Source organism: Drosophila arizonae, chromosome 4, assembly GCF_054131065.1.
Source record: "Drosophila arizonae isolate 15081-1271.41 chromosome 4, UAZ_ARI_1.0, whole genome shotgun sequence".
Classification (NCBI taxonomy): Eukaryota; Metazoa; Arthropoda; class Insecta; order Diptera; family Drosophilidae; genus Drosophila; species Drosophila arizonae.
Window position 1 is genome coordinate 20,561,490 of NC_142924.1, and position 21,576 is coordinate 20,583,065.

General features: G+C 40.3%; 8 protein-coding genes across 10 annotated transcripts; 3 read left to right on the top strand and 5 right to left on the bottom strand.

Annotated features, from left to right (window-relative positions):
• Positions 1-96: 96 nt before the first annotated feature.
• Hsc70-1 (Heat shock protein 70 cognate 1) lies at positions 97-3,848 on the bottom strand. The gene is made up of 3 exons (XM_018005539.2): positions 3,546-3,848; positions 3,161-3,376; positions 97-1,932 (listed from the first exon to the last, which is right to left on the bottom strand). The coding sequence occupies exons 2-3, from the start codon at positions 3,363-3,365 to the stop codon at positions 203-205; spliced, it is 1,935 nt and encodes a 644-aa protein (XP_017861028.1). The 5' UTR covers positions 3,366-3,376; positions 3,546-3,848; the 3' UTR covers positions 97-202.
• Positions 3,849-4,232: 384 nt separating this feature from the next.
• Positions 4,233-4,936, bottom strand: LOC108612639 (uncharacterized). The gene is made up of 3 exons (XM_018005593.2): positions 4,760-4,936; positions 4,579-4,695; positions 4,233-4,518 (listed from the first exon to the last, which is right to left on the bottom strand). Exons 1-3 carry the CDS (start codon positions 4,904-4,906, stop codon positions 4,312-4,314), a joined length of 471 nt encoding a protein of 156 aa, XP_017861082.1. The 5' UTR covers positions 4,907-4,936; the 3' UTR covers positions 4,233-4,311.
• Positions 4,937-5,029: 93 nt separating this feature from the next.
• On the bottom strand, positions 5,030-7,094 carry Rrp45 (exosome complex component Rrp45). Of its 2 annotated transcripts, none has more exons than XM_018005568.2 (4): positions 6,547-7,094; positions 5,917-6,492; positions 5,676-5,852; positions 5,030-5,608 (listed from the first exon to the last, which is right to left on the bottom strand). In XM_018005568.2, exons 1-4 carry the CDS (start codon positions 7,001-7,003, stop codon positions 5,568-5,570), a joined length of 1,251 nt encoding a protein of 416 aa, XP_017861057.1. In that variant the 5' UTR covers positions 7,004-7,094; the 3' UTR covers positions 5,030-5,567. The 2 variants fall into 2 exon arrangements, with proteins under 2 accessions (XP_017861057.1, XP_017861056.1); XM_018005567.2 differs by having other exon boundaries at positions 5,676-5,855; positions 6,547-7,093.
• Positions 7,095-7,112: 18 nt separating this feature from the next.
• Positions 7,113-10,894, top strand: emei (transmembrane protein 161-like emei). The gene is made up of 7 exons (XM_018005554.2): positions 7,113-7,206; positions 7,283-7,374; positions 7,526-8,196; positions 8,261-8,518; positions 8,583-8,757; positions 8,825-9,088; positions 9,149-10,894. Exons 2-7 carry the CDS (start codon positions 7,372-7,374, stop codon positions 9,266-9,268), a joined length of 1,491 nt encoding a protein of 496 aa, XP_017861043.1. The 5' UTR covers positions 7,113-7,206; positions 7,283-7,371; the 3' UTR covers positions 9,269-10,894.
• Sod1 (Superoxide dismutase 1) lies at positions 9,564-10,876 on the bottom strand. The gene is made up of 2 exons (XM_018005594.2): positions 10,735-10,876; positions 9,564-10,141 (listed from the first exon to the last, which is right to left on the bottom strand). Exons 1-2 carry the CDS (start codon positions 10,798-10,800, stop codon positions 9,746-9,748), a joined length of 462 nt encoding a protein of 153 aa, XP_017861083.1. The 5' UTR covers positions 10,801-10,876; the 3' UTR covers positions 9,564-9,745.
• Positions 10,895-11,060: 166 nt separating the features above from the next.
• LOC108612396 (uncharacterized) lies at positions 11,061-12,728 on the top strand. The gene is made up of 3 exons (XM_018005275.2): positions 11,061-11,258; positions 11,556-11,574; positions 11,645-12,728. The coding sequence occupies exons 2-3, from the start codon at positions 11,564-11,566 to the stop codon at positions 12,633-12,635; spliced, it is 1,002 nt and encodes a 333-aa protein (XP_017860764.1). The 5' UTR covers positions 11,061-11,258; positions 11,556-11,563; the 3' UTR covers positions 12,636-12,728.
• Positions 12,729-13,444: 716 nt separating this feature from the next.
• Positions 13,445-15,537, top strand: ApepP (Aminopeptidase P). Its single transcript, XM_018005541.2, has one exon. It carries the CDS (start codon positions 13,557-13,559, stop codon positions 15,483-15,485), a length of 1,929 nt encoding a protein of 642 aa, XP_017861030.2. The 5' UTR covers positions 13,445-13,556; the 3' UTR covers positions 15,486-15,537.
• A 1,175-nt stretch (positions 15,538-16,712) lies between these two features.
• On the bottom strand, positions 16,713-20,876 carry FoxK (forkhead box K). Of its 2 annotated transcripts, none has more exons than XM_018005535.2 (8): positions 20,125-20,876; positions 19,594-20,063; positions 19,034-19,131; positions 18,736-18,956; positions 18,487-18,671; positions 18,326-18,421; positions 17,748-17,868; positions 16,713-17,669 (listed from the first exon to the last, which is right to left on the bottom strand). In XM_018005535.2, the coding sequence occupies exons 1-8, from the start codon at positions 20,799-20,801 to the stop codon at positions 17,330-17,332; spliced, it is 2,208 nt and encodes a 735-aa protein (XP_017861024.2). In that variant the 5' UTR covers positions 20,802-20,876; the 3' UTR covers positions 16,713-17,329. The 2 variants fall into 2 exon arrangements, with proteins under 2 accessions (XP_017861024.2, XP_089325378.1); XM_089469252.1 differs by having other exon boundaries at positions 18,736-18,953; positions 20,125-20,865.
• Positions 20,877-21,576: the final 700 nt, after the last annotated feature.

Consider the following 21,576-nt stretch of genomic DNA (forward strand, 5'->3'; position numbering starts at 1 on the left):
TAATTTTAAAGAATTTGAAGAGAAATTCCACTTGACGACTTATTAATTTATTTTATTTCCAATATTTTCACCAATTTTAATTTATTTAAAAATATATTTCGTTGCGCATCGAAAATTTATTGAAATACTCTATAATTTAGCTAGGGCTAACAAACAGATTGCAACAAGCTGAGAGGCGCTTGAAAGTATGCTAAGGGATAGCTTAGTCGACTTCTTCGATGGTTGGTCCGCCGCCTAGTCCGCCGGCGCCACTCCCACCGCCGCCAGAGGCTTGAGCAGGGGGCGGCTGCATGCCCGCGCTGTGATAGAGCCTGGTCATAATGGGATTACAGATGCGCTCCAGCTCCTGTTGCTTGTGCTCGAACTCTTGCCTCTCGGCCAGCTGGTTGGCATCCAGCCAGCTGATGGTCTCATCGCACTTCTGGACAATCGTCTGGCGGTCCGTATCGCTAATGCGGCTGCGCAGTTGCTCATCATCCAGCGTGGATCGAATGTGGAAGCAGTAGGACTCCAGCTGGTTTTTGGCATCAATGCGCTGGCGCTGCTCATCGTCTGCCTGGCGATACGATTCTGCCTCATTGACCATACGCTCGATATCCTCCTTGGAGAGCCGACCCTTGTCATTCGTAATGGTTATGCGATTCGCCTTGCCCGTGGACTTCTCGGCTGCACTCACATTGAGTATGCCATTGGCATCGATGTCGAAGGTCACCTCGATTTGGGGCACGCCACGCGGTGCAGGCGGTATGGACGATAGCTCGAACTTGCCGAGAATATTATTGTCCTTGGTCATGGCGCGCTCGCCCTCGTACACCTGTATCAGGACGCCCGGCTGATTGTCCGCGTAGGTGGTGAACGTCTGCGTCTGCTTGGTGGGTATGGTGGAGTTGCGCTTGATCAGCGGCGTCATCACCCCGCCCGCCGTCTCGATGCCCAGCGAGAGTGGAGTCACGTCGAGCAGCAGCAGATCTTGCACAGCGGCGGATGTGTCGCCGTGCAGTATGGCCGCTTGAACGGCAGCCCCATAGGCCACAGCCTCGTCCGGATTGATGGACTTGTTCAGCTCTTTGCCATTGAAGAAGTCCTGCAGCAGGCGCTGCACCTTGGGTATCCGAGTGGAGCCACCCACCAGGACTATGTCATGTATCTGACCCTTGTCCATTTTGGCATCCCGCAACGCCTTGGCCACCGGCTCCATGGTGCTCCGGAACAGATCTCCGTTCAGCTCCTCGAAGCGAGCTCGCGTCAAAGACGTGTAAAAGTCAATGCCCTCAAAGAGCGAGTCGATCTCGATGTTGGCTTGCGTGGAGGAGGAGAGCGTGCGCTTGGCCCGCTCACAAGCCGTACGCAGGCGTCGCAGAGCGCGCTTATTCTGGCTCAGATCTCGCTTGTGCTTGCGCTGAAACTCCTGCATGAAGTGATTGACCATGCGATTGTCGATGTCCTCGCCACCCAAATGGGTGTCGCCTGCCGTGGCCTTCACCTCAAAGATGCCATCCTCGATGGTCAGCACGGAGACATCGAAGGTGCCGCCGCCCAGATCAAAGATCAGCACATTCCGTTCACTGCCGCCCTGTTTGTCCAGGCCGTAGGCAATGGCCGCCGCCGTTGGCTCATTGATGATGCGCAGCACATTGAGTCCGGCTATGACGCCCGCATCCTTGGTGGCCTGCCTCTGCGAATCATTGAAGTAGGCGGGCACAGTGATAACGGCATCGGTAAGCGTGCCACCCAGATACGCCTCGGCGGTCTCCCTCATCTTTGTTAGCACCATGGAGGACACCTCCTCCGGATAGAAGCTCTTCTTCTCTCCCTTGTACTCCACCCGGATGCGGGGCCTGCCATTGTCCGAGATGACCTCAAAGGGCCAATGCTTCATGTCGCTCTGCACCGTTGGGTCGTCGAATTTACGTCCAATCAGCCGCTTGGCATCTGTAAGAGAGTCCCAGGCAGAGTAATAAGTGGACACACATCTCAATTTTGGGGCTTTTCGTTTCTTTATCTTTATTAACTAACGAACAGAATATCTGAGGACGGGGCTTGTTTTTATTTTTTACAAATTGTACTAAGCGTATTGTATATCGTAACTAGGCGCAGGTCTAGGCTTAGGCTAGGCGGGTTTGCGGGGCAAGGCAGATTTATGTGGACTCTGAGACTGAAATGAAAGTACAAAAAAAGAAAACATGTCAAACATGTGGCATTAGACCCGCACAAAATCTAATGGAAGAGAGCTCTTCTTGTAGAGCTGCAAACGCATCGAGCTTTAATTCAAACTAAATAGTGCTTAACACAACAGGGAGAGAAAGAAAGTGGGAGAGAAAGTTTGGATAGAAAGCAATGAGAATCAAGATTGTGATTCATTCATTCATGATCCTACGAAGCATAAGGATGCCAGACATTATAATTCAATTATTATATATATATCATAATCTGAGATTATGGAAATCAAATGAGAGTAGGAAATGCATTTAAATAAAGGAATATACATAGCTGTAAGCAAAGAGAATGGAATTTTGAATACCAATTCTATTTGGAAGAATATAATTCCTAAGATATTCCATTTGGCTTCCATCTCAGTCTATTTCCACCCAATAAAGAAGCTAAAGGTCTAAGTAAATCAATAGAGATAATCTATTGCTCTCTTGAGTGCTTAAGACATATGTTGGCCTGGTTAAGAGCTAATATGCAGCCAGAGCAAATTCAATTTGTAAATATTGTCATGTAAATAATCTATTTGTAAACATTTTCGTATTGGCTCGCAGTTGAGGTGGAACCATGAAATGCGCTGACACAGATTATGCTAATAAACATTTTGGCAGCGGGCGGTGGCATGCAACGAGTGAACTGACACAACAAGTGAATGCGACTCATTAGAAGAATGAAAGGGAGAGCACGACGCGGAGGAGGTCGAGTGAAAAGTGCAAAAATACATTTTGGGCAAATACTTTTAGCTGGCTGTATGCAAGAGCAGCCAAGAACTAGCCATGCGATATATATGTATATAATATACATATATATTATATATACACATATATAACATATGTGTACGTATGTACAAGTCTCAAAATAAAATCCTCAACAAAATAAAAGAGCCTTAGCTTGCGCGTGTTTTTCATTCATGATTTAGGTCATCAAGTGATTAGCAATAAGTGGGACTCACCAAAGATTGTGTTATTTGGATTCATGGCCACCTGGTTTTTGGCCGCATCACCAATGAGACGCTCCGACTCCGTAAAGGCGACGTAGCTGGGCGTGGTCCTATTGCCCTGATCGTTGGCAATGATCTCCACTTTGCCATGTTGAAAGACCCCGACACACGAATATGTTGTACCAAGATCAATGCCAACTGCTGGTAATTTGGGCATATTTGCTGTGTCTTTAATTAGACCACAAAACCCACAAAGTAGACGACGAGTCGTCAAGGTCGGCCAGCCAGAGAGCGAGAGTGAGAGGAAGAGAGAGAAAGGAGAGCGTAAAGAAAATTTAAAATGATATTTAAATCAAGGTAATATATTACACAATCGAAAAGTCGCTTAGAAACTTACCCAAAAAAAAATAAATAATAGGAACAACAAACTCTAGAGCAGTTGTTGGCTTAAAATGCAAAACGATATAGATAAAGGGATATGATTAAAAACAAAAGAACGAATGTCAAAATTCGCAGGAATTCGAGTGTTTTCTCTTTTTGCAGCTCCACTGCGTCTGCTGTTTATAATCACGTTGCCAGAATGAGAATCAAATATAGTCATTGAACCATTCGAAACTATATGAAATAGGCGAATTTCACACGATTTTCAAAGATGCAACCGCCACAGCTGCCACAAATAAACTGATCGCAGCAAATGTTGACTCAATTGTGCAGTCAATGTTGCTTAACAGACACACAACATGCCAATGTTAAACAAAACATACACTGTACACATACAAGAGTAAGCCAACAAGGCCAAGATTACAAATAGCAAAGCTGTGAATGTATTTATTTAACATAGGTTTCAAGCATAGCACAGTGCTTGCATGCAGAAATGTTAAATCAAAGTGCTGGTCATGTTAACTCTAACATAGGCTGCATACACAGGCACATTCCAAAGGACTCAAACTTGTTAACATACCTATGTACATACATATATGGAATGTAAGTATAAAAGGGAATCTATAATTTTTTATTTCTGAGGCTAGCACTAGTCATATAAATAAATATGTATAACATTCAACAAAGAATATACATTATCTGATAGGCCTTCATAAATTAATTTTATTTCAGAGCTGCAACAAAAAGCATATCATTATGTCCAGTAAATGTTGGATTAGTAGTTAGTAAGGAGGCTTGTCTATGCCGCACTCATCGGGTTTCTTGAACACCAGTGCGTAGGTGAGCACGGGATGAACGTTGAAATCTGTGGACGCTGTGGACAATAGCGAATGTGTGGATGGACTCTCCATGAACAATGTTTCCGCATCAAATTTGCTCCAACGTCCGCGTTTTAGCTGCTCCTTAACGTACTTTAATTGAGTGTTTATCTAAATGGAATTTTATTTTTATTTAGGGCGGGCCAAAGGTTTCATCTGAACTCAACTCACCATGGGCACCAGCAATCGTGTGCGACGGCAGTTGAAAAATTCACCTACACACTCTCTGACATTTTCGGGATTTTCGTTAATTACATGTTGCAAAATCACACGTATAATGGCACGTATCTTATAAAAACATTTAACTTATATTATTTGTACTAAATCACAAAAATGGCTCATCTAGTTATACCTCGGGATGTTCCTGTATGTACGCCCAGTTTCCTCTGCGCAACTGCTTCTGAATACGTGGCAGCGAACTGTAGTGTTTAATTTTATTTGAATCCCATTGGCCCATATCGAGGATCTTGGGTACAAGGCATTGCTTTGATTTTTCCATATTTTTGTTCTTTTTTACACAAGAAATTTAATTTAATGTTAGCAAATTTTGAAAGGAAACTGGAAGAAGGAAGGCTTGACCTCCAAGCATTTACAGTCAAAATAAATAAACAAATAAAAACACTGCATACTTGTAAGCTGATTATTATTAAATACTATGTATAAAGACTTTTCGTATTATACATATTCAGTAAATAAAAATTGTTTTATGATATGAATAAACTCTTCAAATTCACACAGTGACCACAAACTGTGAAATCACAAAATTTGAAAAACTGCTAGAAGTGCATAATTCAATTTTGTTAACTATTCTTGTTTAATTTGTATAGCTTCATGGCAATTAAATTGATATTGATTTTACGAGCGCTACGTTTGAGTAAAAAAATTGAAGGTATCCCAGCCCAACTCAAATATTCATGCAGATATGCTGCATACATTGTCGATGTCATCCAACGGACGCCTTCAAGAACTTAACTTTTTCGCTATTGGAGATTATGATAGTTACTTATATATAAAATTAATTCTTTAGAGTTATACCTATACCAAATTTCGCCCTAAGCATATATTTCACTTAAAAACTACATACATGTTATGTACACATATATATATTTGTAAAAATATAACATATAGATTGTATTTAGGTGATGAGCAAGACTCGTTTCTTATAGGATTTGTGTAACTTCCTCCTCCGAATCGCTTTGATCTGAAAATTACAAATATATTTGCTCTAAATGTTTTCTAACTGATCATATAATACAAACTCCATATACCTTGTTTCCTTATTGCTGGCTTCTTGCTAGCCTTATTTTTACTCCGATTGGGCTTGGACTTGCTTGTTTTGCCTGCCACCTGCGTTGACTCTTTCAAGCTTTGCTGCACATTTTTCACTTGTTGTTCTATCCACGTGTTTTGCTCCACCGACAGCCAGGTGGTTTCATCCATAGGCGCTTCTGACATAGGTAAATACATAATTTTAATGACGTCTTCACGAATACTCCCTAATACTCTTACCATCTATTTTTGTGTCCGCAGGCAACTGTTCATCGCCAACTGTTTCCGTTGACGGAATGGGCTTGTCACTAATCTTCTTCTGTACAACCTCCTGCCGCACGTTCTCCGCCATTAAATGCTTAAAACTCAACAGGGGCGCAGTATCGCTTAAGAGATCCACCAAACCGACCACTCGATTGGGCTGTAATCGACGCTCCGCATCCAGCTCCAATGCCTTGCGTATAAATTGGACCAGGGCTTTCGAACGATTCGCTGCGCTGCGTGCACATTGCATGATTGTGCGTACGTTGGTCGGGGCGGTACCGCCAGCATTGAGTGTACATAGCTCTTGGTACGAGTTAAAGCTCAATACAATGATCGAGTCTGCGGCATTCTCTTCCAACAGAGTTGGGTCGACCAATGGATTTGAACTACTTTTGTACAGACAATATGTTACGCTTACAGGATAGTGCAGAAACAGCAGAGGCATCAATTCGCGCTCCCTTTCGCTGAACGTGTGAATTTTCTCTTCAGCATAAGAGACTTCCGGTCGACGGAAGTGCATTAGTGCTGCAAGCGCAGCAATCGTACTTGCATCTGTAAGAAAAACCTTTTGGTAAAATTGACATCCTCTCATACACTTTTACACACCATATAAATTTCCATCATGGTTCAACACATTAATGTCAACGCGCACACACCATACATGCTGCTCGACAGCGATGCACAGGGACTCAAGATCTAGACAACGAGAGCTCCTAAATGTGCGCTCCAGCAACGAGTTAAGTGTTAAGAAGCGTTGATCGTGGGTCGACTGAATTTCATCGAGAAATGCCACACCCTTGATGTCCACGTTCAGATACAGTGTCCCCTCGTTGGCTCGTGCACTGGACGGTGTCCCAATGTCGCAGCTGACTTGTGCCAGTACCTTTGTATCACCCATGGACACCGCCACTGTGCCCCAATCCGAACCGAAGGTTAATTTCACATCTCGGAATTCGTTTGATTTGCGGCCATCAAAGCGTGTATTCTGCTTTACTGCACTCTGTATAAAACTGCGCTCGGACTTTGATTTGCCCGGCTCGAACAAATTTGCATTCATAAACATTACTTTTCTCTTTTAATCGCCACTTTTGTTTTGTGCCGGCATTTAAAAACGTGCATAAACCAGGGCTGCCTAAGCAATGTTGGTATATCGATACGTGTTTGACGAATACCGATAGCATCAGCAATTGCTATTAATACTTGTTCTGTGAAAGCAAGCAGTTCTAACTCAACGAATTAGCTATGATGGCAATAAGTTCATTTGATGTGAGTCGTTCAATCCAAATAGTTCCGAGTGTTTCTTTACAACTAATGCAGATTCTCATTTACTTCTTTTAATTAGGAAACATGAATTAATTAAAGCATCAATTAACACACATTGCTTCATGACCCAACCTACACACGATATTTAACACATCGTAACACAGAATCATGGTAAGCAAAAATTGCCAATGTCGGTTCGTTATGCCCGGAAAAATGGAATGTGCATAATAATTGACCAAAAATAGAATTGACCCAAAAATAGTTATAGATGACAGAAATGTTGGTCGTTGTGAATTCTAATGAAATAAAAATGTAATTTTAGGCCATACTTGGTGCCCAATTGGTTATAACGTTGGTTATGGTCAGCGTTATTCAGAAGCTGAGCCCCCACTATTCCTTTGCCAAGTGGATACTCTGCCGGACCGGGCTATTCCGTTATCTACATCCTACGGACGATGAACTGCGCACCAAGGCCGGCGTGCCGAAAGAACGTGGTGGCAAGGGTAAGCATAAGCACCAGAATGGACTGAGCAACGGCGCCTCCTCGCAGCAGTTTCACATACCACGCAGCATCGAGATCGAGCTGGAGACATTGCCAGTGGTGGAACGTGATGTTATACATTTGCGCTACTTCACCGAATACCAATGGCTGTTGGACTTCAGCGTATATGCTGGCATTGTGTATGTCATCTCAGAGCTTTTCCACTACTTCTACCCGCTGAAGCAGGAGATCAATCTTAGCATGGTTTGGTGTCTCTTGGTCATATTTTTTGCCATCAAGCTGCTTTCCTCCCTCACTGTGATGTACTTCCAAAGTGAGGAATCAATTGGGGAGCGCTCCATGGTGATAGTCGCCTGCCTGGTCTATTTACTAATTGCCATGATCGTTCTCATCATTGATGAGCGTATCCTAGAAACAGGTCTAGAGGATGCATATACAAGTTTCAATGCCAGCGCATCAAAGTTCCTCACCGAGCAGGGTCTACCGTCATCGTGAGTTCAATTTCATATATGTATATTACGTTATTTATATTCACTAATATATTTGTCGTTACAGTGGACCAGCCTCGAAGATTGTTGTTAAGTTCTTTGTCGCCTTGAGCTGCGGCCTTCTGGGCTCCTTGTTCACATTTCCGGGCTTGCGTATGGCCAAAATGCATTGGGATTCCTTAAAATATTGTAGGGGCAATCGCCTTCTACAAATTACGCTCAACGTGAGCTTTGTGTTGCCCTTCATACTAGTCATATTGTGGATAAGACCCATCAGTCGGGACTACCTGACAGTGCGTGTCTTCGAAGGCATGCAACATCCACTGTAAGTGAGAAAGCCGTTGGCAATTGATTGCCAAATATTGTATTATAGATTTTGTGTTTTCTAGACTTAAGCCTCATGTTTTCGAAACATTACGCCTCCTGCTGGTCATCTTTGTGGTTGTTATGCGCTTTGCACTGATGCCCATCTATTTGCAATCTTATCTCAACTTGGCTTATGACAAAATTGTCGATCTTCGTAAGGAGGCTGGACGCATCACCAATGTCGAGTTTCAAAAGAAGGCAAGCTTACACTGATCACTTACTAATCAATTCAGATTTCACTAACAATTTGCTGCTCTTTACATAGATCTCGTCAATATTCTACTATCTGTGTGTTGTGACGCTGCAGTTTGCTGCGCCTTTAATTCTGTGCCTCTATCTGACGCTAATGTACAAGAGTCTTGGCGGCTTTAGCTGGACGGGAATCTTCAAGGAATCGGTTGTCCTGCAGCACGAATGTGCCGCTGATGCGGAACTGGCACCGATTCCTGCTGAGAGCAATGTTGAAACCGAATTTAATATTATGGAATCTGCTCAGTCAATACAGGCTTCGTTCGCTAGTTTGAAAAATGTAAAAGCATTCACCCCATATTTTAGTTCATTTTTATTCAAGATATTTGAACTGTTTTAGGTGTTCACCACAGAAGTGTATAAAGGCTTTTTGGGATTTGCCACCTGGTGGAGCTACTTCACGCTCTTTGCAACTTCATCCTTGGGTATTGTCTATCAATCATATTTCAACAAGACCTAAATGGACGCACTTAACAAAATTTTCTGTACCACCAAAACAAACTATTTGGTAATCTAGAAATCATCTCTTGTTCTAAACTCGTTGATATTGTTTTATAGTCATGCCATAGGTCAAACTAATTGAAATATGTCATGTATTGTAAATATTACTAATTTATATATTGTTTACGACAAATTTTAAACCAATAAAATGTTCATACTAGTGCGTAAACTTGTTGCAGTTCTCAAACGCCTGTTAATGGTGATTCGATTCGACTCTTACAAACGGTTACAGATGACAAAGAAAAACAATGAAATTTGATCTGATAACAAACACCATTTATTATCTTCAAATGTGATATTTAGTAACTACCAGATTAAAGAAAATCTCATTTAACGCCCGTTTAAACCAATATTATGTTCCATTCGTAAGACTAAATTTCATATAAGCATATATGTATATTTATATAAGTATTGAATTCAGATGCTTTATATTTTCTTAGATTTTGGCAATTCCAATTACGCCGCAACCAATGCGAGCGCCAGCGTTGCCAGTTGTCTTGCTCAGCTCATGACCACCTTTGCCTAAGTCGTCAGCATCAGCATGTACCACAACAGTGCGTCCGATAATGCTATTGGCTCCAAACAACGTGATTTTGCAATCGCATATGTCGACTGGAGTGGGTCCGTCGCCGGTGGCTACAATATTGCCCAGATCACCTAAATGACGATTCTCATCAGTCGGAGCGCCATGTTCCTTCTGGAATGGATTGAAATGCGGTCCTGAGGACATGCACCCGTTCGTGTTGTCGCCAAACTCGTGCACATGGAAGCCATGCTGACCCTTCGCCAAGCCAGTAACTTCTCCTGTAACTTTCACCGGGCAGCCGTCCGCCTGTTAAAACAGATGAGAAGTGTTATACAAAGTAGAAACAATGATAGTGATTCCATGCCAGCTGATAAACACCACTAAAATGTGCTTAATCACGGCGATAAAGCATTTCAGGGCTTAACAGCGCGTATCATTGAATATGTAAGCCACCAGTGCTATCATACCAAATGCAACAATACATACATATGTATGTAAGTTAGGTGATAACATAATGTAAAATGTATACCTAGTATTAGCATGCAATATAATTGAAAAATGAAGTGAGGGGATGTATTATAGCAACATAGCTAAGATAGGAGAATTAAACTCATCCCACATACTTGTGCATCCCTTACATACACATGTGCGCAGTGTTGTGCTTATATAATAACGCATTTGTTAAATGACACTGCACAAATTTCATGCAATTGAAATTTAAGTAGCTTCACAGCGAATTTCTATGCACATATATGTATGTATGTATGCGAGTGCGAGTGTATGTATATTAAACACATTGTTGTGTTAGTTAGGAGAGGCGCGGTGCGGCCGGTTAATTGACCTTCGTAATTTTCAGTCGTCTATTGGGTTTCTTTAAAGAAAAAAACAAAAATGTTTACCTCCTGTTCAAAGAAAACGGTGCCCTTGGCATCACCATTAATAACGCATACAGCTTTAGCCACCATTTTAGGATATTTTATAGATTATAAAATGAAATGTAGATAATTTAATTACGAACGTCCCGAACAGAACTTGTCAATCGCACAGCAAGAAACCAAATGGCCAGATGGCGAGAATAAAAGGCTATCGATTATGTATCGATAAAAATAAATTTGAAACTTCCACCATTATCAAAGGTATTCATTATTATTATTGTAATAAAACTTCAAATATTGACTGCTTTTTATTAGTGCATTCATATTTGCTGTTTACATTATTGTGTATACATACATCAACAAATCGGTTTACAGCTGTCAGCTGAGCAACAGGAAGTCTTTGAACGTGGATCATTCACAAACAATAATCTATCGATATCGCTTCCAGAAGCTCGCTCAAAAATTTTGGCTGCACCAGAATTTATCACGCCTTTAGTGTATATACGTAATTTGAAGTTTTAAAATCGGTGGCGCAATTGAATTCTCAGGTAAGTTAATTGTGTTTATATTTACGGATACGAAATATGTATGCCTATATGTTCGGATGGATAGTGGATGTACTAAGTCATTTATCAGTGGTATACGAATAAATGAATTAATGTGTCGATGTACATATGTATGTATGTATGTACGTACGTATGTGTGTTTGCAAGCATGCATACTTTATGGGTATTCCCCACGATTAATTAATAGTGTGTCTTTTAAAATTGGGTATTCCCCATGTAACAAGGTCACTTTGAGTAATTCATTCGCTAATATGTTTTATTTTTACTATAATATTTCAGCTGTAAACATGGATAGATGGTAAGTATTTAAATACTGTTTTTTTTTTTTTTTTCGAAGATTAAATAATACATTTTTTTTTTGACTAAAGGTTCGCACCTGCTCTTAGTGGTATGGATACAGAGTTTTCTGACTGTCGCATTTTAGTAGGATCCAAAATATTCAAGTGTCACAAGCTAATTCTGGCATGTGCCTCAGATGTCTTTAAGCGCATGATGTTGATTGAGTGCAAGGAATCAATTTCTGGTGACATATTCTTAGACGATGTAACGCCAGAGACTTTTGAAATATTTCGTCAATATATTTACTCCTACAACACCGTCAAACTGAATGAACATGACAATGCAACGTTAATGGATCTATACCTATTCGGTAACAAATTTCTTGTACCTTCAATAAGCAACGATTGTTTGAAGTTGTTGATCGATCGTACCCGTGCCATGAAAGACGAAGAACTTGTTGAGATTTTTGAATTCGCTTTCAACCTCGACGACAAGACTCTTTTTCAAACAGTTACTACCTGTTTAAATCGCTCAAATCAGAAGATAAATAACCGAGTTTTTCTACTAGGCTCTGATATTTTCAAGGAATATATGGCCACCGTAGCTAAGAATGAACGGGTATTGTCAAAGTTTCGAGCAATTGAAAAATACCTGGAAATCAATGGTTTTCTAGATTATATTAACTTAAAAGAAGAGCCACATGATGCCAACAATAAAACAAATCTTAATGATAAAAATGCGACAGAGGATTGTCACAAAATTGTATTAAAACAATCAAATCCTATGGATAATGACTCAAATGAGGATGCTTCTCAAAAGGAAAACAAATCAGATTTTAATGAAGCGAATGTGGAAAACGAGAATAAAATGTTAAAAAACAAGATCGACCCAAAGCCAAAAGCAGAATTCATCAAATCTTTACTAGAATCTATAGATTACTCAAAAATGACTGGGTATGACTTTTATCAAGGTCCTGGAAAATCCAGTTTATTTACATATCAGTTTAAATTTGAAACTCTTAACAATATATTTAAAAAATCAAATTCAGAATACGTAAGAGGATGCCGAAATGGTTATTAAAATACTACAATATATTTTATGCTCAATTTTTTATATGAACAAAAGGGCATAAAAGCATTTACCTAATAAACTTTAAATAATAAAAAAGTAAAATTTGTTTGTGATTTCTATTGCTTTAGAGCCAAGAGCAAAGAAATATTTTCACATACTTGTCTTCGCCTCATTTCTAGTGTTAATATAAAATTCCGCTTTTACTAAGCTCCCTTGTATCCCTTGGATTTGCATTGACTTCCTTAGCTCACTATTCGTTTCGTCACTATCGCTGATCATTTCTTTGTCAATCTGGTATTTTTCGAAACATTTTAATACAGCACAGTTTGAAAACCTATTAATTTCCCGGTTTCCCTAAATTGTATCACTGACCAGTGATTGTATTAAAGTAGCTTAACTCTATAAAAACCAGACTCAGCTAAAAAAATATAAAATAAAATGTACTTAAATAAAATAGCCCAATGTGTCTATTAGGAGTCGATTAGGAGTTTTTTTTACAAAGGGATTCAATATATTATATATGTATATATACAAAATTTTAAAATAAAAACATTAAAAATATATAATAATAATAAAACAATTAAAATTAGTAAGACATCAAATATAGTAAAGTATTATAATTGTGATAATGTATAATAATAATTTATAAATAGTAAAAATAATATAAAAAAGAGTAATACAAGTATCTAAAAAATATAATCAGTTATAACACTGACCAAAGACAGTGGTTATAACGAGCAAGTCTATTCATAAATAACAGCCTGCAGTATTTATCGATAGGATTTGTATTTTGTGTTGATGTTTTTCAACACTAAATAAGAAGAAAAGCCAGCTGGAAAGAGAGAGAGAGAGAGAAAAAGAAAAAGAAAAAGCAGAAATTACTAAGTAACCGCAACTGCGAAGTTAGAAAGAGCTTTGATAATACAACTTATGATTAGGCAATTTACAACAGCGATAGCTCATCTGACGACTACATATTTGACTGTACGTGTAGCGAGCGTACTCAGTGCAAGTGGAGGTACGAAAATGAAAGCAACAACCGAAAAATTGGCAAAGCTGCGGGAGCTGATGCAAAGTGCTACCACTCCGGAAGGAACTGGAATCAGTGCCTATGTGGTACCATCGGATGATGCACACCAGAGCGAATATCAATGTGCGCACGATGAGAGACGAGCATTTATAAGCGGATTCACTGGGTCCGCCGGCACAGCGGTTATAACGAACGACAATGCGTTATTGTGGACGGACGGTCGGTATTATCAACAGGCGGAGAATGAGCTGGATGCTAACTGGACGCTGGTCAAGGATGGACTGGCAGCAACGCCATCGATTGGTACATGGCTGGGAAAGAATTTGCCCAAAGGCAGCGCCGTTGGCGTTGATCCGCGCTTATTCTCATTTCGCGCTGCGAAAACGATTGAGAAGGATTTGAATGCATCCGATTGCACTTTGGTGGGCATCGAAGAAAACCTAATCGATCAGGTTTGGGGTGATGATCAGCCGCCGCGTCCCTCTAACACTTTGATAACATTAGATTTGAATTTTGCCGGCGAAACCATCGCCGAGAAATGGGAACGGACTCGCGAGCAAATGAAGCAACAGAATTCGAATGCCTTAATCGTTAGCGCTCTGGATGAGATTGCCTGGTTCTTAAATATGCGCGGCTCGGATATTGCCTATAATCCAGTATTCTTTGCATTTATGATCGTAACACACGATGATATTGTTTTGTATATTGATTCGTCAAAACTTCCAGCTAACTTTGAACATCATCTTCAGCAAAATGGGGTCAAAATATCAATCTGTCCCTACGAGTCGATCGGTGATGGAGTACGTCAAATGACATGTGACGTGAACGATAAAGTATGGATATCGCCCACGAGCAGTCTGTATCTGAATTGTCTAGTACCGAAATCAGCGCGACATCAAGATATCACACCAATTGCCTTATTCAAAGCGATTAAAAATGATCGAGAGGTCGAGGGCTTTGTGAATAGTCATATTCGAGATGGCGTTGCATTGTGCCAGTATTTCGCTTGGCTGGAAGCAGCTGTGGAACGGGGCGAGGCAGTCGATGAAATTTCTGGTGCGGATAAATTGGAAGAGTTTCGCCAGACTAAGGACAATTACATGGGTCTGAGCTTCACAACGATAAGCTCGTCGGGTCCTAACGGTTCGGTCATTCACTATCATCCAGCACAGGAGACAAATCGACCCATCAACGACCAGGAAGTCTATCTATGCGATTCGGGCGCTCAATATCTGGATGGCACGACTGATGTGACCAGAACTTTTCACTTTGGCACTCCCACCGAATTCCAAAAGGAGACCTATACACGTGTACTGAAGGGCCAGCTTACATTCGGATCCACAGTGTTTCCTACAAAGACAAAGGGCCAAGTTCTGGATGTGCTGGCTAGAAAATCTCTCTGGGACATCGGCTTGGACTACGGACATGGCACTGGGCACGGCATTGGGCATTTCTTGAACGTTCACGAAGGTCCGATGGGCGTTGGATTCCGGCCAATGCCCGACGATCCTGGACTACAGCAAAATATGTTCATTTCTAACGAGCCCGGATTCTATAAGGATGGGGAATTCGGCATACGCATCGAGGACATTGTCCAAATTGTGCCCGCACAATTAAACCATAATTTTTCCAATCGTGGCGCTCTTACGTTCAAAACCATCACAATGTGCCCAAAGCAGACGAAAATGGTTATCAAGGAACTGTTGACCGAGATTGAAGTCAAACTGCTCAACGATTACCATAAATTGGTTTGGGACACGCTCTCCCCACTTTTATCCGATGATCCTTTCACCTTGGAGTGGCTTAAAAAAGAAACCAATGCCATATGAATAACGTTTTATAATAAAAGCCACAGAATTATTTCTTTCATTTTTTTAACAATTAACGTTCTTTAAATCAATGCCGTTTGGTTCACTGAAAAAGTTAATAACTAATAGATCCTTTTAAATTAGTAATTGAAATTATTTTCGATGAATTTTTTGTAATCGTTTTCCAGCACCTTTTTTTTGTTGATTTTCCTGTTAAATTGGATGCGCATCATATTCAAATCTTTGCCTTTGACATTAATATTCAATTTAAATATACATATACACATGCCAAATTCTCGGAATTGGATGGTTTTGTGAATGAAAACGAGTCAGGCGACGACTGAAATCGACAATAAATTAAAGAACGACGAAACAATCAAATTGAAATTGGAGCCAAATAATGTAGAAACGAAATATAAATCGAAGGAAAAATAATGTCGATTAATTAAAGACAAATATGCTCAACATCTGATTGTACATATCAGTTTTACTAAAATGTCTGGAGACGAGTTCTACAATAGTTCTGGCGCATCGAAATGCCTGACTCTAGATGCAAAGTATGAAATATTGTAAAAAATTCAAAGCCGTCGCAAAACGTCGCTTAAATGTTCTACTAAGTCAATATCGAGCAATGTGAATATCTAAATAAATTCAAAACACTGATTGAAGCATTAACCTAATCTACGGATCGTTTATCGCTAGCTTATCAAGGCATTATCTTCACGCTGTAAATTATAGCTTGGGTGATAAGCTGAAAAACATTAAAGCGCGAAATTGGTGAAGAACTTATATTTTATATTAAACATTTACGTTCTTAGAAAATAAAACAACAAAATGTTGACATTTTCTTTTTTCTTTTTAATACACAATTTGTCCAAACACTTAAATGGGATTTTCTTCATTATTAAGAAATAAAGTGCAATTGTTTTTAGATTTGTTTTTATACTTAGATGGTTTATGTATTATTATGTATTTGTATTTGTATCCGTAAATTTGTAGATATTTATCATTTCGTTTAGTTTTAATATTTTGTATATACGTTATATATATAGATATATATATCTTTTAATAGATATAGGTAAAGGTATGTAGATAGGTAATAATATTCATTCGCCTGTTTGTTTGCTTGTTTGTTACTTGTGTGGTTGGTTGCTAGGTTTAACCCCTATTTTCTCTCGATTCGGTGACATATCTATAACATCTTAAACATCATTACAATAATCAATCGTATATAATTATTTATATATATTATTTTTCTTTCTTTTTTTTTTTTTTTTTGTTTTTTTTTTTTTTTGTTTTGTGTTATTTGCATTACTTCGATTTAAATCTTAATATTATTATATGTACTTAGAGAGTAGCGTCATCGAGCATATTGAATTCGTCAGAGCTAAGGGTTAAATCGTAAATATTGGGCTTTTCTTTTGAATAGTGTTTTGCACGCCGTTTAACCGTTGTACGGTCAACACCTTAAAACACAATCTCACAGTTATATTTATAAACATTTCCGTATCAATTTTGCTTTGTTGTTTCTCTTTGCTTCCGCCTGGGTCTCGCAATGCTGTTTGGGTTTGGCAAATTCAATATACAAGATGGAGATACTATTTCCTTTCTTTTTCTTTTTCCTTTTCTTTTTTTCTTCTTTTTGTTTCTTTATATATATTTTTGTTTTTTAAAGTGGGCTTTGTTGTTGCATTTTGCTTGCTTCCTTACGGTTCTTCTGAGTTTCATCATCTGTTCGCCGTCGCAGTTGCATTCGCATTCGCATTCACATTTGCATTTGCATTTGCAACTTAAGCAGCTGCGCTGGTTTCTTCTGCGAACTACTATTTGCCTTTGTTTTGTTTCTGGCTCTGCATGCGTACGCATCAGAGTACCTCGGAGACGTATTTGGGACGCTTGGCCGCCGTGGCATCGGCAGTGACACACTCCTCCTCGCCCGCCTCAATGTGACCGCTATAATCGGTTGGCAGCTCTTCGTAAATAATCTCAGGATGCTGTTGCTGCTGCTGCTGATGCAGTTGCGTTGGCTGCGTCGGATGCGACACGGCCATTACGTGATTTCGCTTGAGCGCAATCAAAGCGCCCACACCACCGACACCGGCACTGGCACCGGCACCACCGCCACCACCGCTCCCGCCGTCCACATGCGCTTGCTGCACAGTGACGCTGGCATTTTGATTGGTTACATAGTACGGGCTGCCGCTGCTGCAAAATAAATATAAATAAACAATTGCATTAGAAATAGAGAACTCATATTAACATAAACTGCAAGCAAAAACCCACTTGAATTGATTGGAATTATTCGCCAACGTCTGTTGCGGCTGTTGCTGCTGTTGTTGTTGTTGTTGTTGATGCTGCTGTTGTTGTTGTTGCTGGTGCGCAGTTTGAGAGTTGTAGATTATTTCTGTAAATATAGATGATATAGATAATTTTAGTAATCTGTCCAGCAGGGTTTATGACACGAAAGTCATTAAACTTGTGTTGCCTAACAGAATTTAGACCAGTTAATGCTTATTGGTTTTTGGACCAACTTAATAACAGGTATTATTTATCTAAAGTAGAGGCATATTATTATCTAGCAGATAAACATTTGTCGTTAATGTATTCATTGACTCATATCTCACAAATAATATATACTACTATAGTAAATCAGCATTGAGTACAAATCGAATGGTTAACAGTTGTCTGCAGTTGTCTGTCTAATAATGCATTATACCTATATATAATAACAATTGCAACTAAATCTGAGTTATGTAGTCTATAAATCACCAACTGTTTGCTTGAAGCATTATTTTGTTTTTTAAATATGACTACACCCTAACTTTTTTAATTAGCCATGTCCCGGCTATACTTCTATTTACCTGCATCGGCGGCGCGCTGTTCGAGGGACATGCCCGGTGAGCCAGGAGCTGACTGCAGCACAATGTCCTGCAATGGCGAGCTCTCGCGTGAGTTATCTGTAAGGCAATCCAATGTGGTTTATTAATGTACGTCAATTAAAATGATATATAAGCGGGCATACCCATATGACTGGGCGAGACGGGCGCCGACCGTGGCATACCATAGGGCGGACGGAAGCCCTGACTGCTGCGCTGGCGACGTTTCTTGTAACTGTGATCGATCAGCTTGGCCCCGCTATCCGGATCGATGCGCCAGAAGGAGCCTTTTCCCGGCTCATCCTGCGAGCGCGCTACCTTGATGAAATACCTACAATTGAAGAATTTTTGATTTCATCTCCAATTTCAAACTTCCATCTTAATCGTTAACAAACCTATTTAAACTGAGATTATGACGTATGGAATTCTGCCAACCCTTGTTGGTCTCCTTGCGATAGTAGGGATAATGCTTGACAATGAACGAATAAATGCCAGAGAGTGTCAACTGCTTGTCCGGTGCAGCAGAAATAGCTTGAACAATCAGCTGAGCATAGCTATACGGCGGCTTCTCATTATGATTGTAGCTGGCTGTCGACGGGGTCTGGAATAGATCCTGCTGCAGTATAATAAAAATAGTATAAATGCCAATTCAACTATTTAATATATATTGAATTAAAGTTGTTTAATATTTACCGTATTGTTGTTGCTATAATTGTTGTAGCTATTGGTCTGATTCTGGTGAAAACCCTGGCGAGGACTAGCAGGACAACTGTTGGCAGCACTTATTGTACCTGTACGATTGAAAGGTAAATATATAAATATATATATATATATATATATATATATATGTATATATGTATCAGACTATCATATGAGAATGAATATACTATCACAAATATATCGCTTACACAAATTAGGAATTACACTTTGTTAATTTGCAATTTTAATCTACATTTTCAAATTACGTCAAATTATACAAAATAATATAATCAGGTTTGATTTGATTCTTCCAAATTATGTATTGGATTATTTGAGAGATCTTTAGTGCCTTTATGGCGTGCGCTTATTGTCATCACTTCTCTCCCGCAAGAAGTGTTTGGGCTTGAAAATTTGAGCGCAAGTCTGTGGAATTTCTGAATAACATTTTTTATTTGCACAGCTGATGCAGTCGACTACTGAAACGCTGAAGTTTCGAGTCGGTCTAATTGGAATTGAGTCTAATTTGAATTTGCTTTTTTTTTTGTGGCTCTTACCAGTTGGTGATAGGTAGGGACTCTTTTGCTCCTTTTTGGGTATTGAAATTTTGAGCGGTGCATAGATGGCAGCTCCATCGCCTCCGGTGGTTAACAGCTGTGATGCTGCGGGCGGTGCTCCGGGCAGGCGTTGCTGCTGCGGCTGTTGCTGCAGGGATGTGTGGTGAAGCGGGTGGTGTGGTGTGTTTGGGAGTGGGTGGTGTGGCGGCAACTGTTGTTGTGGTTGTTGCTGCTGCTGCGATTGCTGCAAGTGATGCGCTGGTTGTTGCTGTTGGCTGTGATGATGCGACGCCTGCAGCGAATGCAGCTCATCGCGTGGAGGCGGCGTTATAATAACATGAGCACCAGCTGTGCCAGATACTGTCGGACTGCTGAGCACGGGTGCCGCATCCGAGACAATGTCCACCGGCGCCGAGACGAAACTCTCGAACTCGATGCGTATCTCGGTGCTCGGAAATCGAAAGAAGCAACTGCAAAGCAAAGGCAAAATGAATTGATGCAATTAATGGATCATTTAGTTAAAGCATTTACCGTTGGGGCAGTCGCAGTGGATCTACATTGCGTCGTTGTAGAAAGTCATCAACGAATATGCCATTTTTGCTGAGGCACTGCACAAAGAAGGCGCGGCGCTCTGGATCGTAGAGCACCTGGAAATGTTTCCGAGAGACCAAATTGTTCTCGGCTACGTTGAAGTGCACCAGCGATGTGGATGAGTTGCGTCCAATGACGGTCACCTCGTCCGTTATATGGAGCAGATCCTCGTTGAAGCGCAGCACACCATACGCATTCTCCGGTGGAGAGGAGCTTAAGGAGACGACTTCATGGGCAGGTGGGTGGTTTGCTAAGTTGTTGCTGTTATTATTGTTACTATTTTGATTATTGTTAGCCAATTCGGCGCTGGTATTATTATTGGTATTGTTATTGTTATTGTTATTTAACGCTGCAGCGGCGCCATGATGAAGCTGCAGCATGTCCTTAGCAGCGGCAACAGTTGCCGCGTCTGCAGAGCTCGCTACTGCTGCTGCTGCGGAGGTGGGTGTGTTTAGAACGGTGTGTACCGTTACAATATGATTGTTGTTGTTGCTGTGGATGTTGTTAGGATTGCTATGGTTATTGCTATTATTGCTGCTGCTGCCGTTGCTGTTGTTGTTGTTGCTTATATTGATGGTTGTTGCTAATAATGTTGTTGTTGTTGTAGTGGCGGCCATTGAGAGGTATCCACTTGCGCACTGACTACTGTTGCTGCTTTTCCTGTTGTTGTTGTTGTTGTTGCTGTAGTTTAACTGAAAATTTCATTTATTACTATTATTGTTCTTCCGTTTAAGTAATTAGTGCAAATAAACAAGAAAATATGGCTCCCCCGCTCTTTCTCTATCTCTCTCTCTCTCTCTCATACACACACACCAGCAGCACATTGTTTTTGTTTATTTTCTTTTCTTTTTGTCTTTCGTTTTCTTGTGCTCTCGCCTTTTTCTGTATGCGGCGCGCTTTAAAGTGTTGTAAATAAAACTGGCAAAGCGCGTGTTGCACACCGACTGTATAATACATACATACATACATACATAGCTCAGCAGCTTTTCACGCGTGTTTTTCGGACTCTTTTATGCCCAAGGCTTTTCGCCAGTAATAGCAAATAAAAAAGGAAACGCAAATATATTTCCCAAATATACATGTATATATACACATATATAGACATGCATATATAAAGCACTCTTTGGGCTGTTTGTCTCCGTCTCCTACTTCGCAGAGAGCGCAACAAAAACAAGTACTTTTTCAGTTTTTTTTCCCCTTTTTGCTTTGGTTATGTTTTGCTACCATAGCCGTTCACATGCATGCATACAAACAGACACTCCTTATACATATTTACACACATTTTAAACCGACTCGCACTCGGCAACAAGCAAAAACAAAAACAGCTCGGCACAACAATAAAAACAATAATAACACTACTACTACTACGTTGCGGCACTACGTGAGTAAACG